The sequence below is a fragment of the Berghia stephanieae genome, chromosome 1 (genome assembly GCF_034508935.2).
Source record: "Berghia stephanieae isolate SIO BIC M18660-M18661 chromosome 1, UCSD_Bste_1.3, whole genome shotgun sequence".
In the NCBI taxonomy this organism is placed as follows: domain Eukaryota; kingdom Metazoa; phylum Mollusca; class Gastropoda; order Nudibranchia; family Aeolidiidae; genus Berghia; species Berghia stephanieae.
The window spans coordinates 84,969,698-84,986,115 of record NC_088360.1 but is presented as its reverse complement, the minus strand read 5'-3'; the positions used below and the strand labels follow the sequence as shown (position 1 = coordinate 84,986,115).

The 16,418-nt window shown below is 35.7% G+C and overlaps 3 protein-coding genes across 4 annotated transcripts in view; 2 read left to right on the top strand and 1 right to left on the bottom strand.

Annotated features, from left to right (window-relative positions):
- The window catches only part of LOC144959697 (ciliated left-right organizer metallopeptidase-like), a 35,362-nt gene extending 28,792 nt beyond the window's left edge, over positions 1-6,570 (bottom strand). The window contains exons 1-2 of the mRNA XM_078892381.1: positions 6,446-6,570; positions 4,582-4,959 (exon numbers count right to left, since the gene is read on the bottom strand). Coding sequence (XP_078748507.1) covers positions 4,582-4,903 — 322 coding nt within the window. The 5' untranslated portion in view covers positions 4,904-4,959; positions 6,446-6,570. The remainder of the gene's footprint in view (positions 1-4,581; positions 4,960-6,445) is intronic.
- On the top strand, positions 3,166-3,946 carry LOC144963492 (uncharacterized). The gene has a single exon (XM_078897570.1). It carries the CDS (start codon positions 3,176-3,178, stop codon positions 3,944-3,946), a length of 771 nt encoding a protein of 256 aa, XP_078753696.1. The 5' UTR covers positions 3,166-3,175.
- Positions 6,542-16,418, top strand: part of LOC144959685 (uncharacterized) — a 93,457-nt gene continuing 83,580 nt past the window's right edge. The window contains exons 1-6 of one of the 2 annotated variants that reach the window (XM_078892367.1): positions 6,542-7,518; positions 8,345-8,496; positions 10,434-10,650; positions 11,185-11,394; positions 12,660-13,008; positions 13,691-13,781. In XM_078892367.1, the coding sequence (XP_078748493.1) occupies positions 6,790-7,518; positions 8,345-8,496; positions 10,434-10,650; positions 11,185-11,394; positions 12,660-13,008; positions 13,691-13,781 (1,748 nt within the window). In that variant the 5' untranslated portion in view covers positions 6,542-6,789. The remainder of the gene's footprint in view (positions 7,519-8,344; positions 8,497-10,433; positions 10,651-11,184; positions 11,395-12,659; positions 13,009-13,690; positions 13,782-16,418) is intronic. The other variant, XM_078892374.1, reaches the window with a different exon arrangement.

The following is a 16,418-nucleotide window of genomic DNA, read 5'->3' as shown; positions in this document are numbered from 1 at the left end:
GGCCGAACTCAAACAAAATCATAACATAAAATATCATTGTTTTGTATATTATATTACAACTTCTTGTGTACATCCATTTTAATAGTAGAGTATGTTATGATATTGTTTACTGTTTAGAGATAGTTCTATTTGTCACTTAATGTTTGTAATTGATCTGTGTCTGTACTGTATTGTCTAACTCTTTGTGTTTTAATTTCTTTCCAGATCATGTCGATTTAAATGTTGAATAAAGCCTATATTTTGCATGGCAATCATTCGAATTACTTTCTAGCTTCATAACAATTTATTCAACATTTAACATGGAACGATTCCTTCGACCTGAGCGGTTCAGCGCTGAACCCAATACGCCTGATGCATCAAAGCAATGGAATCACTGGCTCTGTACATTTAACAACTTTCTCTCTTCGTTACCCGAACAGGCGACTGACAACAAACTCAATCTGCTCGTCAATTTCGTCGATCCTGTCGTCTACGAACACATTGCTGATTGTACTACATTCGATTCAGCTGTTGACGTTCTGAAGAACATATACGTGAAACCAAAATATTCGCGAGACACGTCTTGGCTACTACAAAGCAAGAACCAGATCAATCCCTCGATCAGTTCCTTCAAAAGTTGAAGAGACTTGCCAAAGAATGTGATTTTAAAGCTGTTACTGCTGATAAGAACAGGGATGACTTTATCCGAGATGCTTTCATCTGTGGTCTCTCTTCTAATCAGATCAGGCAGCGACTCCTCGAGAATAAGACAATCGAACTTATGGCCGCTTATGAACAGGCTCGATCCTTGGAGATGGCTGAAAAACACTCTCAGAACTACAGCACACCAACTACTGTGCCATGTGGCAGCACTGCTCCTCCGCCCTCTGAAAAGGAACTTGACTCATTCAATGCTTCAGTCACGAACTCTAAATGCTTTTTCTGCGGATACCAACGACATCCTCGATCAAAATGCCCTGCTAGAGAGGCGCTGTGTAAAAGTTGTGGAAAAAAAGGGCATTTTCAAAAGGTATGCCAGTCAAAAAGTAAAAACGAATATGCATCTGCGGCAGACCCGAATACACTCAGTTCAGCCTTTTCAGCCGCGGCTCCCGCTAGTCTCTACAGAGCTGTTATTGACGTGAAATTGTTTAACAAGCCCGTTAAAGCGTTGATAGACACCGGAAGCTCAGAGAGTTTCATTTCAACAGAGATCGCACAAAGTCTCCAATTGAAGATTTTCAAATCAAAGAAAGAAATCTCCATGGCGTCTACTAATCTTTCCAGTACAACCAAGGGTCATTGTTTTGTCTCTTTGGAATACCAGGGACGTTTCTATGAGAGTGTGAAATTTTCCATCCTGTCAGGGTTGTGTTCGGACTTGATTTTAGGCCATGACTTTCTTGAACAGCATGATGGAGTTCAAATATCCTTCAAAGGATCAAAACCTACTTTCTCCGTTTGTAGTCTCACTGCTGCAAAAATCGAACCTGTTTCTCTTTTCAAGAATCTCCTTCCAGAAGTCAGACCTATTGCAACAAAATCAAGACGATTTTCATTACCAGACAAGCAATTCATTGACTCTGAGGTTAAGAAACTTCTTGACGAGGATGTGATCGAACCATCTGATTCTCCATGGCGAGCGCAGGTATTGGTGACAACTAACGAACGACACAAGAAACGCATGGTTGTGGACTATAGTCAGACCATCAATCGCTTCACTCTACTCGATGCATATCCACTTCCAAACATCAATGAAATGATTGAAACAATTTCAAACTACAGTGTCTATAGCACCCTCGATTTGCAAAGTGCTTACCACCAGATCCCAATAAAAGACGAGGAGAAACTGTATACGGCTTTTGAGGCCAGTGGAAATCTCTACCAATTCAAGCGAATTCCCTTTGGAGTCACTAACGGAGTGGCTTGCTTTCAGCGCATCATTGATTCCATTATTCGAGATGAGAAACTGAGTGACACATTTGCTTACTTAGACAATGTGACAATCTGTGGCAGAAATCAGCAAGAGCATGATGAAAACCTTGTGAAATTTCTCAGGTGTGCCAAAGAACATAATATAACATTCAATGAAAGTAAGACTATCCAGTCTGTTAGACAAATCAAGTTACTTGGATTTCAGGTGTCCAAAGGTTGCATTCAGCCAGACCCTGACTGATTACGGCCACTGAGAGAACTTTCAGATCCTCACAATATCAAATCTCAACAGAGAGTGATTGGAATGTTTGCATACTACTCATCCTGGATACCTCATTTCTCGGATAAAATACACCCACTGGTCCAAAATACCACCTTTCCATTGTCAGGAAAAGCCAAGGACTCGTTTGATCTTTTGAAAAAGGAGATTGAAAACGCTGCTGTCGTGACAATTGACCACAACGCTCCTCTAGTTGTAGAAACCGACGCTTCTGAAATTGCAATCGCAGCAACACTAAATCAAGGTGGACGTCCTGTGGCTTTCTTTTCAAGAACTCTGAACCACAGTGAAAAGAAGCATTCTTCTGTTGAAAAAGAGGCTTACGCTATTGTGGAAGCCCTTCGAAAGTGGAGGCACTATCTTCTTGGAAAGCATTTCAAACTTGTGACAGATCAGAAAAGCGTTGCCTTTATGTACGGAAATTCTGCAAAAGGAAAAGTCAAAAATGATAAAATCAAAGGTGGAAGATTGAACTGTCAAGCTACAGTTATGACGTTGTGTATCGACCTGGAAAAGACAATGTAGCGGCTGACGCATTTTCAAGGGAGTTCTGCTCATCTACTGGTTCAGATTTAGAAACTTTAAAAGCCTTCACGACTCACTCTGCCACCCTGGAATTGCAAGGATGAACCATTTTGTCAGGTCAAAGAATCTCCCATATTCCGTGGATGAAATACGAACAATCTGCAACAACTGTAGGGTTTGTCGTGAGCTAAAACCTTCATTCTACAAACCGCAGAACCTCAAAGTGGTCAAAGCAACTCAACCATTCGAGCGTTTGAGTGTTGATTTCAAGGGTCCCTTGCCGTCATCGTCCAAAAATCGGTATCTCCTAACAGTTATTGATGAATATTCTCGCTTCCCTTTTGCGTTCCCATGCTCTGATATGAGCTCATCAACTATCATCAAGTGCTTGTGTCAATTGTTCTCATTGTTTGGAATGCCTATTTCAATACATTCTAAGACAGAGGTGCTAACTTCATGTCAAGTGAGCTTCAAGATTTCTTGTGCAAAAAGGGTATCGCCTCAAGCCGAACGACCCCATACAATCCCCGGGGAAATGGACAGGTAGAACGTCTGAATGGAACCCTTTGGAAAACTATCACGTTAGCCCTGAAATCACGTGGTTTGAATGTTAGTCAATGGGAGTCAGTGCTTCTTGACTCTCTCCATTCAATAAGATCACTCTTATGCACTGCGACAAATGAGACTCCTCATGAACGAATCTTCCGCTACAATAGAAAGTCAAGCACTGGTACAACACTTCCTAGCTGGCTGACTACTCCAGGAACTGTTTTGATGAGGCGTCATGTAAGAGCCTCTAAATACGAACCATTGGTGGACGAAGTGGAACTGTTGGACGCTAATCCGCTCTATGCCTACGTCCGACTTCCTGATGGTAAAGAAACTACTGTGGCTTTGTGTCACTTAGCCCCTGCTGGTGAAATGACTACTGCCCAACCCTCCAATGAAGAATCACCCATGGCGTTTGACAACACGAGCGTAACTCCACCTTTTCAACCTGTTCAAAAGAATGTGGGAAACGATATTTTACCTGAAACTGTTCTAGAACAGCTTGATGTACAAACTGTGGAAGCGGGTGTAGTGCAAAAATCTGCCTTGGACGAACCATCAGTCTCTGATCCTAACAATCCTAATGAGCTTTCTACTCAAAATGAATCCCGTTCAAACTCCAGAACGAGTGGCTTCATTCGGACGAGACCATACAGTTTACGAAATAGAGAAGCATAATTTGAAATCTCTTGCCACATGCAAGGGGGGAAGAATGTTATGATATTGTTTACTGTTTAGAGATAGTTCTATTTGTCACTTAATGTTTGTAATTGATCTGTGTCTGTACTGTATTGTCTAACTCTTTGTGTTTTAATTTCTTTCCAGATCATGTCGATTTAAATATTGAATAAAGCCTATATTTTGCATGGCAATCATTCGAATTACTTTCTAGCTTCATAACAATGTATAAAGTACTTTCGGGTATGTTAAGTTTTAATGAACTGTCCTTTCCTTAAAACGATTTTAAAGACATATCTACCTTACATTCAAGAGATGTAAAATTAACTTTTGGTCAAAAAGCCTGAATCTAAGTTCACCAATTGAGGAGAATGGGAATAAATTTTGCCCAAGGAAAATATAGAAAAAGTGCCTGCCATAGGGTTCAAATCCTTACATCCCAATGCCTTCACCAATAGATCACCTCGCCCTTCTCAAAATGAAAAAGCTATTTGAAAATATGAGCTGTAGCTCCATTTCATAGTCTACAGAGCATGATAATAATGGTGACGTTATAAATGCAAGAGGCCTTTATGATAATCTTATAAAGAACAAAACAATAATTTATCCCAAAAAAGTCAGTTTAAAAATATTACCTGACAACAAGCTCTCAATCTTTGTAAGAGCACGCTGTAAAACATTTTGTAAAGCCAACTTCTCTTCTTCCAGCAAATGCTTTGAGAGAAAATAAACAGGTTGAATGCGAATCGACTTTCCAATTTTTGACAAGATTGGCCTTGGTATATTATGTCTTTTGACCTTTTTGTTATAGTGCACTTTGTCAGAATATCTAATTTTTGGAAATATGTCCTTCTCTTTCAGCAAGTCATCATGTAGGCATGAATTTGTTCCACTATACTGCAGGTCACTTAAAATTAGAAGAGATGTCCAGGTGAATAAAATGCTGTTCCCTTTCATTTTAACAAGTAAAGATGCATCATCCAAACTCCAAATATTTAATCAGTTGGCACATTCTGTAAAAGAAAGAATGATAAAATCATTTAAAAAAGAAAAATACAATAAGCATAGTGAAAATACTGCAGGAGCTGAGAAAGTAGGCTAGTATGACACCAGAGCCATGCTCCTTATGTTGGGCAAATAAAGACAAAATGCTAGCTTAGGTGGTGCTGCAAGTTGCTCAACCATTCATTAGCCAGTCAACTGGAATCTTGCTCACATACCAAATGAATTATACATTCCAACACGGTTTCCTTGAACTCCACGGTACATTAAAAAAAGTTATCGGCACCTCTGGGGTCTGAGTAACGACTGCATCATAAAAGTTATTTCCTACAAGTTATTACAAGATGTTAAATGTTTTCCTTGGTGGGTTGCCACAAATTTGTCACAAAAAAAAGTGGGGCATGGCAAATAAAAGAGGTTGGGAACAATTGGCCTAACGTTTGCAAATGGCCTGGAAGCTATTGACAGATGTTTGCCAATAGTCGCATGGGCTATTCGCAACATTGTTATTATCCAAGGGTCCTAGGGTATTTTTAATTACTTCTTTCTATTAGAGTGGGAGGCCTTCCGAATGCTCCTCGCGATAGCATTTCTTTCAATTCGTATTTTCACTGTGGATCTTTTGTCATACGTTTATTTATTCGATTTAAACCTTGATAGATTAGTGAAAGTTTTCTATAAGGGTTAGTTTGAGGTCGGATGATTTTATTTTCTTTTAGGGTTACTAAGTCTTAGAAAAGATGCTAGGGTGTTTGTTTTTCCTATTAGTTGATTGAATATTTGGGTTGTTTCCTAGTTAAACCCCCTACTAGAACATTATTTAAAAAAGCAAGAATACTGGGGATGTATGAGCTTTCGGAAGGCCTCCCCAGCTTTCAACAGACGGTCTTCAGTTGTCTTCAACAAAGTTAAAGTTAACTCACTCCCGTAGTTTACCTGGGTTACTTATATCCCATGCCTACTTATTACATTTTTCTGAAACAAATTATAGATAGAATGCGCTTGGCCAAGGAGTTCACAACATTGCCATCCGGAAATATAACGGACCAACCCACAAACTCTGTGTAACCATGAACTTTTATAGTCTGATTAATACAGTTAAGTGAGAACAACTCACAAACGCGGATGGCAAAAACAATAACAAAGGCCTGAGTGACGTCATCTACCTGTTACATACTATCTATAGATAGTCGTAGTATCAAAGCTAATGTTTTTAAAAAAGTTTTTGCATGTTGATGGTAGTTGAATAAAACTATCTATGTACATGCTCATTTTTAATACATTTTTCCAATTTTGAAAAGTCTAGATATCTATCGAGATAGCAAAAATTTCTAGGATTGAGTGAGTTTAAACAAATTTGCATTTCATCTCATCGTTATCATGACTTGGCACTTGGACTCATTGAAAATCCGATGCCTATTTGGATTTCGCAACCCCGGGTTTTAATTTACATAGTACAGAGGCAAACTAGTGATTCCCCTTTAAATGTATTAATACCTTTCTTTTTCGTTGAGGTGAATGCTAAGTTAACAATCATTTTGCCCTGCGATTCATCTTCTGATAAGTAATATTGTCTATCATATCTATTTGCAGTCGATGTCAAAGGTGAAGGTCACAACTGTAGACTTTTCATTTACTCCGGGTAAAAAAGAGCAGTGCTTCCCCTTAGGAACTCAAATGTTTCAAAATGGCGGCTTGTTGTGGGAAATATGATACGACATGTTTTGCCCGTTACATTTACTAGCCATTGTCTGTAAAGATTTGAAAGCGATGGATCTTGGTCTATAATCCAAAATGTGTTCCGTTTTTTTGCCAAGTTGACAGATTTTAACCAAGCTGACATGGCTCTTAATAGTTTGTCTGAATTAGTTTCCGTAACAGACTGTGCTGTCAAATCACTGAGCAGCAACAACGATGATGGCGATAAGAATAAGAATATTTTAAACAAACATGTAGGCAGTCCTTTTGAGTCACCCAGAAGTTTACTGTCATTCTCAGATAATGGCGATCTTAAAGCTCAATCAAAATCCGAGCGATCTTTTCCCCAGGGTATCGACAGCAAAATAAAAAATAATGCGCGGAATGGAACAAATGTTGAGAAGAGTTCTGAGAAAGAAAATGTTGCCGTCAGAAATTCAGAATTTGATTCAAAATTCAAAACCTCCATGGACAGAAGCATTGAGAGAAACCATAGCCAAAGTAGTGATGGTAGTAAATGCTCAAAAGGAAGTATGCAAATACAAAATAGATCTACTAAACCATCAGACAAGAAATTTAACAATGTTTATGTTGAACGACATGGACATAGTGATAATGATGATGCGGATAAACAAAGGGATAGAGTAAAAGGAGGTTCAATAGATTTGAAATCCACTGCTTTATCAGAAAATGAAATAGACTCCAGCTCTAGTTGTTATGATCATCCTCAAATAGTTGATGTAGTTTCACGTGATTTTGAAATTGACAATCCTACTCCAAGTAATGACTCATCAGAAGAAATCATAGATAAAGTATCAGAGGTGAATAATCCAAAAGATGATCATGCTTTTGTACACAAGTCATTTGGAAAGGTAGGTTTTGTTCCGTGATCTTTGTCAAAAACAAGCTGTCTAAGGATTTTAAAGTAAATATTGTTATAAACTCAATATTCATTCAGAGAGAATACAAAATCTGAGTCTTGTGTTAAATACATAGTGAAATTAATATGGTGTATAAAAGAACTTTATGAATTTTAATACTCATTGCTTTAACTCATTTAAAAAGTGACAGGGGCTGGTAATAATGTCTTATAAGCTTTACCTTCATCTTTTTCCTACTCATTTAAAGACTGATTACATTTGTAATACTCAATCTGTTGATGCAGTCCATATTGAGAATATGCTTAATCGCTTTTCACTGTAATATATTGATTAAAAACTGAAATTGTGACTTCTAGATGGAAGGATTGGGTTAGCTGAATAGCCTCATATGATGACAATAAATGTCAGCAACAGATTCTATTATTTAATTTCCGGCATTTCTATCTTTTGTCAAATCATTGTGTACAATAATGTCCGACTTTAACAACAAATAGCTTTTCAGGACTGGCGGTTGTCAATTTATATTTTTTCCCCCAATGTTTGTATATTACAATCATGAAATTTTCATCAGTCTTTTATTTCCTCGATATTCGGCACTCAAAATTCAACTGTGTTAGTAACACTGTTACAAAACAGTTATTAGCCAAAGAATTGTGGTTTGGATATGATTTGGATATCATATGGATATGATAAAATCTCATTTCATGGCCTCAACAAAGTTAAACGATCTTTTTATTGACTTTTTAGGTACTTTTAAATTGTTACAAAAGGAGACATTGTAATTGAATTAAATTTTTGTTACCTTTTATTTCCTCAGACCTTAAATGCTAATTGTCCCTCATTAAAACAGGGAGATTTAAACAAAGGAGTCTTAGATCCAACTAAAGCAAGGGTTTTTGATGATGTTTACATATCTCAGTTTCAATTAACTGAGAAACAAAGGGACTTGAAAGAAGCTTTAGCAAAAAGGTGAGTTATTGTTATTTTGGGCATTTTATGTGAGACCGGTTTTCCTTCTGAACAAATAAAGAAATAACTGCTTTTATCACTTTTATACAGACTGACTTATGCAAAATAGTAACAGAGTTTGAAGAAAGCTCAATGATCTGAACAATCTTTTTTTTGTTGTTGTTGGAATCAGCATATTCTTTATGTGGGGGATTCGAATGCACCAAAGAGTGACCGATAAATCATATTGAGATGGGGACGAATGATAGAGGTTTTTTTTTTAAAAGCTGACTTAATGGAGCTGGCTGCATTACACTTGACATTGCCAACATGTCCAATCCTTACTGTTACAGCTTCAGTGTTGAAGATACTACATAAAGATTAGATTGTAGATATACTTCAGCTACAATACAGCACATATATATGTAATAGCATTTCTTATATCAACATCATGTTTGAATTAATATAGCACCAAAATTTGTTGTTACTATTAATCAATGAGGACAATAATATATGTATAAGATAAATTAGGCCTGTGGAGCTGGAGTTTATCCTGGTTTCTAGTGTGACACGGACAATAGCAAAATACTTTCCACCAGATTAAACAGACCCAGCTACCCAATGACTGTTCAATGAACAGGAGGGTCAGTAAAAAATCTCAAATGCACCCAGGATAGATTTTAGTCCCTTTAAGTAGTAAAATTCCCTTTATTCATCCCCAAGTGGAAATTTGTTTAAAATATGAGTGGAGCACTTATTAACTTAAGTTAAGAATAACAAGAAATGAAGGAAGTAGGGAAGTGCCAGAAGACAACTTTTGTGCGGATGAGGAGTTGAATCTGAGGCCTGACGGGTACGGAACCCTTTACCCAGCCGTGAGAGGAATGCTCTGCAATCGACACCATCCACCACTCCAAAAAAGCTGTTTTAAACCTAGCATCTATTCTTAGTCTCTCTCTTGAAGTCACTAGGTTAACAAGCAATCATTGCAAATGTTTATTGATGAGCTAGCTGTTATGAGCTCTCAACACAAAAATATAATCCAGACATAGTTGAGACATTGAGTAAGTTTCGATATTAGGTGAATGCTTATTCAGGAAAGTGTGCGTAGCAGGCCCTTATTTTAATAATAGTAATATAATAAATAAAGGGGGTAGAGAAGTATCAGAATACAATATAGAATAAAAACTTTCATGGCAGTGGAGACTTGAACCAGCTATTCCAACACAAGGAATGAAGAAAAATGAGTGCCACTGATTTTGCTAGATTGTCAATAAATGGTATTGTGCAGATGGGACCTGTGATAGAATAAGCAAGATGATTCCTTATATTATATATAGAAGCAGACTACAATCATTGATCTTCTATTCCAAGAACTAAACGTCAGGAATTTCCTCATTTCTTTCAATATTGGCCATTTAAGGGATCCCATTTGACTCATGTGGAAATCGTTTTGTAGTTAGTTTTGCATTTGCCATTGGTTTTCCTATTAAAAAAAAAAATTCCCATAGATGAACATGATGCCCATTTCAATATTTACAATTGTCTCTATGATGTTGATATATTTTTACTGCACTGTACAAGGTTGCATAACTGTTCTTAACTAGAAAAAAAGAGTGTTTTCCCATTTCTTATGCTTTCAAAATGTGAGCTTTTCAGTATCTGAATGCCAATTACCAAGCCATGCCTTATCGTGACAAAGAAATCATGAGTTATATTATATAAAACTGTATCTGAAATGCGAGTCTAAATGTATTCTAGTTTTAACTTTTTTTTATCTGGATTGATTTTAGCCCCAAGTTTTGTTTTTCGTTTTTTGTTCTCTTTGGAAATAGATGAAGGCAAAAAAAAAAAAAGTTTGTTCAACTGGTTAAAATCGGAATAGTATTATTCAAAAAGATTTAAAACTATTGCGACACATTGTCAATACAATCTTCCCTCAATGTTTATATCATTAGATCTGAGAACAATCAACCCAAGAGAAAACAAGTTCAACCACAGATAATCCAGCACAAAAATGCCCACTATGAAGACAGTGGTAGCGAGCAACATGATAGCATTTCTGATCAAGTACCTGGTGCATCAAAAAATTTTGTGACTCCTGCTACTGACTCTGCAATGACTGCTGCGGTTGCTGCCTCAGCTGCAGTTGCAGCAACTCAACCATTCTTGAAGGTTTGTAGATTTCACACTATCATAAATGATGAGTTTTAAGAATAAACATAATATCTTAATCTTAATCTTTCCAGTCGTGCTTCTGCATTGTACTGTAAAAGTAATTGTTGTGCTTTAGATATTGAGTATTGGGGTTTCATTGTAATTTGTCATAGTACAAGAATCGGATAGAGAAATGCATGTTGGTATGTAGAGGACACATAATTCATAAGGAAAATTATTTTAAAACCCCGATTTTTAGATAATTTGAATTTTTTTAAAGCCTTTAAAGAAATAATGGAGTCTTAGTCTGAGGTAATTTTATGATAGAATATTTGCCTCGTGCTATTTACATTTGATTTTAAAAGTCGAAATTATATTCAACATAGTAAAATTCAATAATTTCTGAATGACTCATTAAATATATATATATATATATATATATATATATATATATATATATATATATATATATATATATATATATATATATATATATATATATATATATTTAAATTAGAAATGAATTGAAATTGTATTTCATATCGTTTATAGATTCAACATGATTTAGAATCACAAATAAAGCAACTTGTGACTCAGCTTGCTACGATACAGCAAAATAATTCATCAACGTCTGATCCAAAAGTGGAAGCCAAGACTTCTGCTGGGAAAAGGATTTTAGATTTGGAACAGCAAGTCTCAGAGTTGAATGAAAGACGACTTGAACACATAGAATCTCTACAACAACAACAGTTACAAATGCAGGTCAGTGACCAACCTCAATATTTTGATAAATGCACCATGAAAATTTACTTTTTCTTCCTATGTATTATATTTTAACTTTCAAGAACAAAATTGCTGAATGTTTCAATCTGTTACGACTGAGTTATAAAGTGTATGGATTATGAATTCTTCTCTTTAGTCAATCTTCGATGATCTGAATTATGTCCCCTTGATCAGATGCCATGTTCATGAAATACTTGCAGATATATTGGAATGTTGTTCTGGGTGGGATTTGGTCTTGTCTTGATATGAAACAGACAGTTACAGTTGTTTGCTTTTGTTTAAATTAAACCTTGTCTACCACACTATACTTTCTGCCAGATCTAATGTTAGACTTCAATAACTTCATCATTGGCAGGTTAAAAATAATAGTCTGAAAAAATGTTGATCAAATCAGGTTCGTTAGGCTTTTAATCAATTTGCTGACCAATTTAGCTTTAAGACCCAAGATTATATGTCGAGAATGAGCATATGATGGTACACTACGAATCCATGTACAACAGCCATTATGGAGAAAAAACCCCAACATTAATAGATAGTTTTCAATACTATCTATCAATGATATTACATCACACTTGAGCAGTGCTGGTTGATTTATTGTAGCTTTGTTTTGGTCATTTGGAAGGTGTTGAAAAGCTGTTTGCTTAACGTTGTAAATAGTCATAGGTTTGAAGGTATAATTTCATGAACAAATGGCCTAGTATGTTTATTTAAAAAAATTCTTTTTGGGGAAAGAAATATGCTGTCTTGTCAACATCTGCTGAAAATGTAAAAGTTGTTCACAATGTTTCACTATAGTAAAAGAGTGAAATGTTGTATCCATTAGCCAGGCAATGAATGAATGCATGTCATCAACCAAAAGAAGGATGAATGTTTATGTTACCAACATATGACAGGATGTCCTTAAACCAATATATGGATGATTATTTGTTTAGTGATTGGTAATGTCTGTGCATTAACTAGATGGATGGGAAGTCATAGGTATTGAATTAAGGACAGATTTATATCATTATAGATATAGATGAATTCATCTACTAAAGTAAAGATGGATATCCTTAATAACAAAACATGGTAGGATGTCTTTAAACCAAAATATGAACATAAACTGAAATCAATGTATTTACAAAAGCCAAAATATGGGGAAGATGAATGTCTTAAGAATAGAAACAAAGATGGAAATCACATAGTCTAAGTCTAATGCGGTGTGTCATCATCTTATTTTTTTGTTTGTTTTGTATTCTTTTCAGGCTCAGTTGTTAATGATGTCAAGGACCAAAAGCCCTCGGACGGAACTCTACACAGCAAAACGACAAAAGTCACCTCACAGAGGCACAACCAATGGAAGTTACATCCCTCGTCCAATAGAAAGAGGAAATAAATCAATGCATATGAATGGTTATGCATCGTCTTCCCATCATTATGACTCTGCATTAGGTCAGAGTCAGTCTTCAATGTTTAATCCTAGCACGATCAGTAAGCATCATAATTACCTTAGTGAAGTGAGGGAGTTACAGGGATCCTTATTGGACACACCAGCTCCAAGGAAAAACATACCTCAGCCTACGCCATATACTCTACCAGAGGAGCAGCACAAACGTAAGCAATATTACATTGACTATGGATTAAGGTTTTTAACAATATTTTTTAAGGGTTTTATGTGAAATTTGAATCATCCCGTGTCTTCCATTTTAAATTGGAAAAAAGGTAATGTCAGACTTGAAAAAACAATAATATTTGTTTTCTAAATAAGTTGATTTATTGCCTCTTTCACACCTCACAATCAGCACATTTATTAAATCGTCTTTATTTTATTAATCTCTTTTTTGTTATAATGATAAGATAAAATGAAAATTCCACTGCACATCACAATTGTCAGTGGGGATATTTTAAACCAATATTTAAAACAAGCACAATGAGTCTCATGATGGAACAGATGTCAGGGATTTTCCTTTTGATGTACCAATGCCCTGTGTTTACGACACAAAGTGATACAGAGTCTGGTTACTTCTTGTGCCATAGTAACTTTCACCAGATTACCAGAGACTCCAGTATTAATGTTACAGTGGATGACTAGGTTCATGGTAAAATAACCTCCATGATGTGAGGGTTGAGTTCAGTCTATTCATTCTGTGATGCGAGAGCTCTGCTATTACCCTACCTCATATAACTTAAATCCGGCACATAAATAATTCAAAGAATGATATTGTATAATTTTGGTCTTGACATCAATTCCCTTTGTTGTTCAACAAAATGAAAGCTCTTACTATTGTCCCTCCAGATTTAGGTTTCCTGCAAGAGTTGATGGACAGAAAGGGAACTCCAACTCATGACACAACATTCAGTGTTGCTCCTGGATATGAACAAAACAGGTAAGACTTTATTCATATTTTCTAATCGCAAACTTTGAAAAGTGAATAATAATCACCTCCATTTGACAAACTCAACTCTTCATATACGGACTGAAGATTGAGCAAGTGAATGGCTATTTTACAAACAATCAGGAGAAAGTTTTGCTGACTTTCCTGTGCTTCCAAACCCGCTAATGGTTTCTCAGCTGTTTAAACCTAATTTATGATACAGCTGAGAGAGCAACAAGAACAAAAAAAAAAAAAAACCCAAAAAACAACACATGACATTTTTCAAAGTTTTGATATTATTTGTAATGTTGTTAACCACTTTTACACGTTCATTTTGAGACTTTTTGAATTATTGATGTATTTTTATAAATTTTGGACTAAGATATAGCAATTTGATTATCTCCCAATTTTATTTTTAAAAATGGTGAGATGGAAACTTAAGTTATCATCAATAATGTTTTGGGTGTTTACATTGTTTTTAAATTTTGGTATCTGTGTCATAGTTTTCATTAGCCCCATCATCTTTTTAAAAATGTTTGTTTGGTTTTTATTCTGATCTTAGCTTACTACAAATACTTAATACAATGAATTCTTTATCTCTGGTGCTTACTTTTCACTCTCTTCGGGTCTGTGCTATGCTAAGTCAATTGAATATTTAATTAGAATTATTTTGATTATCATATGAACGATTGTTCATTTTGTAATTGAAGGGATTTCATTCCGCATGTTGGTATTTATATGGTTTCAGGGTATTTTACAAATCCAGCCACATGATCCATTCCCCCTCCCATTGTTTTCATCTTTACTCACATATTTTCAATCCTGAAAATGTTCTTGGACTCCTAGTTCTACTAACTGAGTAATATCTATAGAAACATGCCACCACTGAATAACTCTGATCTAAGTACAATAGTTGCTGCCCAATGCCGTAGGGGTCTTTCCATCCGAGATGTTGATATTGATGACTGTCACCTTGCCTCGACTTTTCTGAGAGTCAAGTGAGGTTTAACTTCGTTAATGAATGTATTAATCTTAATGAGGGCATACTCATATCGTTCTACCCCCTAATGAGTCCTAGAGTAAGGTACGTACATACAATAAACCCACTCTAATGTGTGCATGACCACAGTAATAGATATTATAAGAAGGCGTGTACAGTTGGATGACATTAGGCTAAATTTATTGTATCAATTTCCTTTGTTGCTTGCTTATCTAACATTGTTCAATGCTTTATCGTTGTGTTAAGTGTGAAGCATTTTACTAGAAATATATAAAACACACAACTTTTTTTTTGCCTTGAGCATAAAATAGGAATAGTCTGTAATTTTCGTCACGAAAATATTGTATGCTCATTTATGTGGATTTAAGGGCTTAAAGATAATCTTACTCTTGCTTTGGTTTCAAGGAACATTTAAGAAGTTTAAGGTGATATTCCAAATGGCGACACCAAATGGGTATAATGATCATCACATTATATTTCGAATCTGGTTGCTTTCACTCAGCAACTATTGTCGCATTTAAAAAAAAATAGACCAATTTTCAGATCCTCTACTTACTTATTGGTCTTCATGGTGTTTCCAAATATAATAAACCATGGAGATTTAAGTTTAGGGATATGGTGTGCTCATTGTTGCTCAATCCCTATTTTCATAAATGTGGCTATAGCACTCGCATGTTACTTTTGAGCAGTCATATATTGTATAAACTGATCTCTAATACTATTATCGTTGGTGAGTCCAGTCTTCGTCGATAATACAATGTAACCGTTTCAATTTACCAGGAGACAGAGATTTAAAAAAAACAAACCCCTCCCTCATCCCACCAAAAAAAAAAAAAAAAAGACACCCTCCCTCTCCCTCTCTCTCTCTCTCTCTCTCTCTCTCTCTCTCTCTCTCTCTCTCTCTCTCTCTCTCTCTCTCTCTCTCTCTCTCTCTCTCTCTCTTTTAATTTTACAAAAACTTTCACCGCCACACCAACTTACAATGTATCCCTTTCCCAACCTATGTTAATCACAAAACTAGGTTATGGACAACTTTCTCATTTCATCGTTCAACTCCACCTTTTTTTTTTCAGTGTTAATTTTTTTTAAAAGAAGAGGAGTCCGAAGATAGAGAATGCACTGCAGTGAATGCATTATTTTGTGTTCAGTTCTACTTTGGCCATATAGGATTACTTTCAAACCACCATATTTCGCTTGAAGTGATGTTTTTCTTTATAATGATATATGATTTAATCTCCTTTCATGCATATTTCTTATGCATAGCATTTTAAAATCATAAAGTGACTTTTGAGCACTACTTTATATACTACTACTACTACTACTACTACTACTACTACTACTACTACTACTACTACTACTACTACTACCACTACTACTACTCCTACTACTCCTACTACTACTACTACTACTAACTACTACACTACTACTACTACTACTACTACTACTACTACTACTACTACTACTATTACTACTACTATTACTACTACTACTACTTCTACTACTACTACTACTACTACTACTACTACTACTACTACTACTACTACTACTACTACTGCTGCTGCTGCTGCTGCTCTACTACTACTACTACTACTACTACTACTACTACTACACTACTACTACTACTACTACTACTATACTACTACTCCTAC

Bases quoted from the DNA above. Each gene is read 5' to 3' on its own strand.
- LOC144963492 (XM_078897570.1), top strand. From the start codon at position 3,176: ATGTCAAGTGAGCTTCAAGATTTCTTGTGCAAAAAGGGTATCGCCTCA.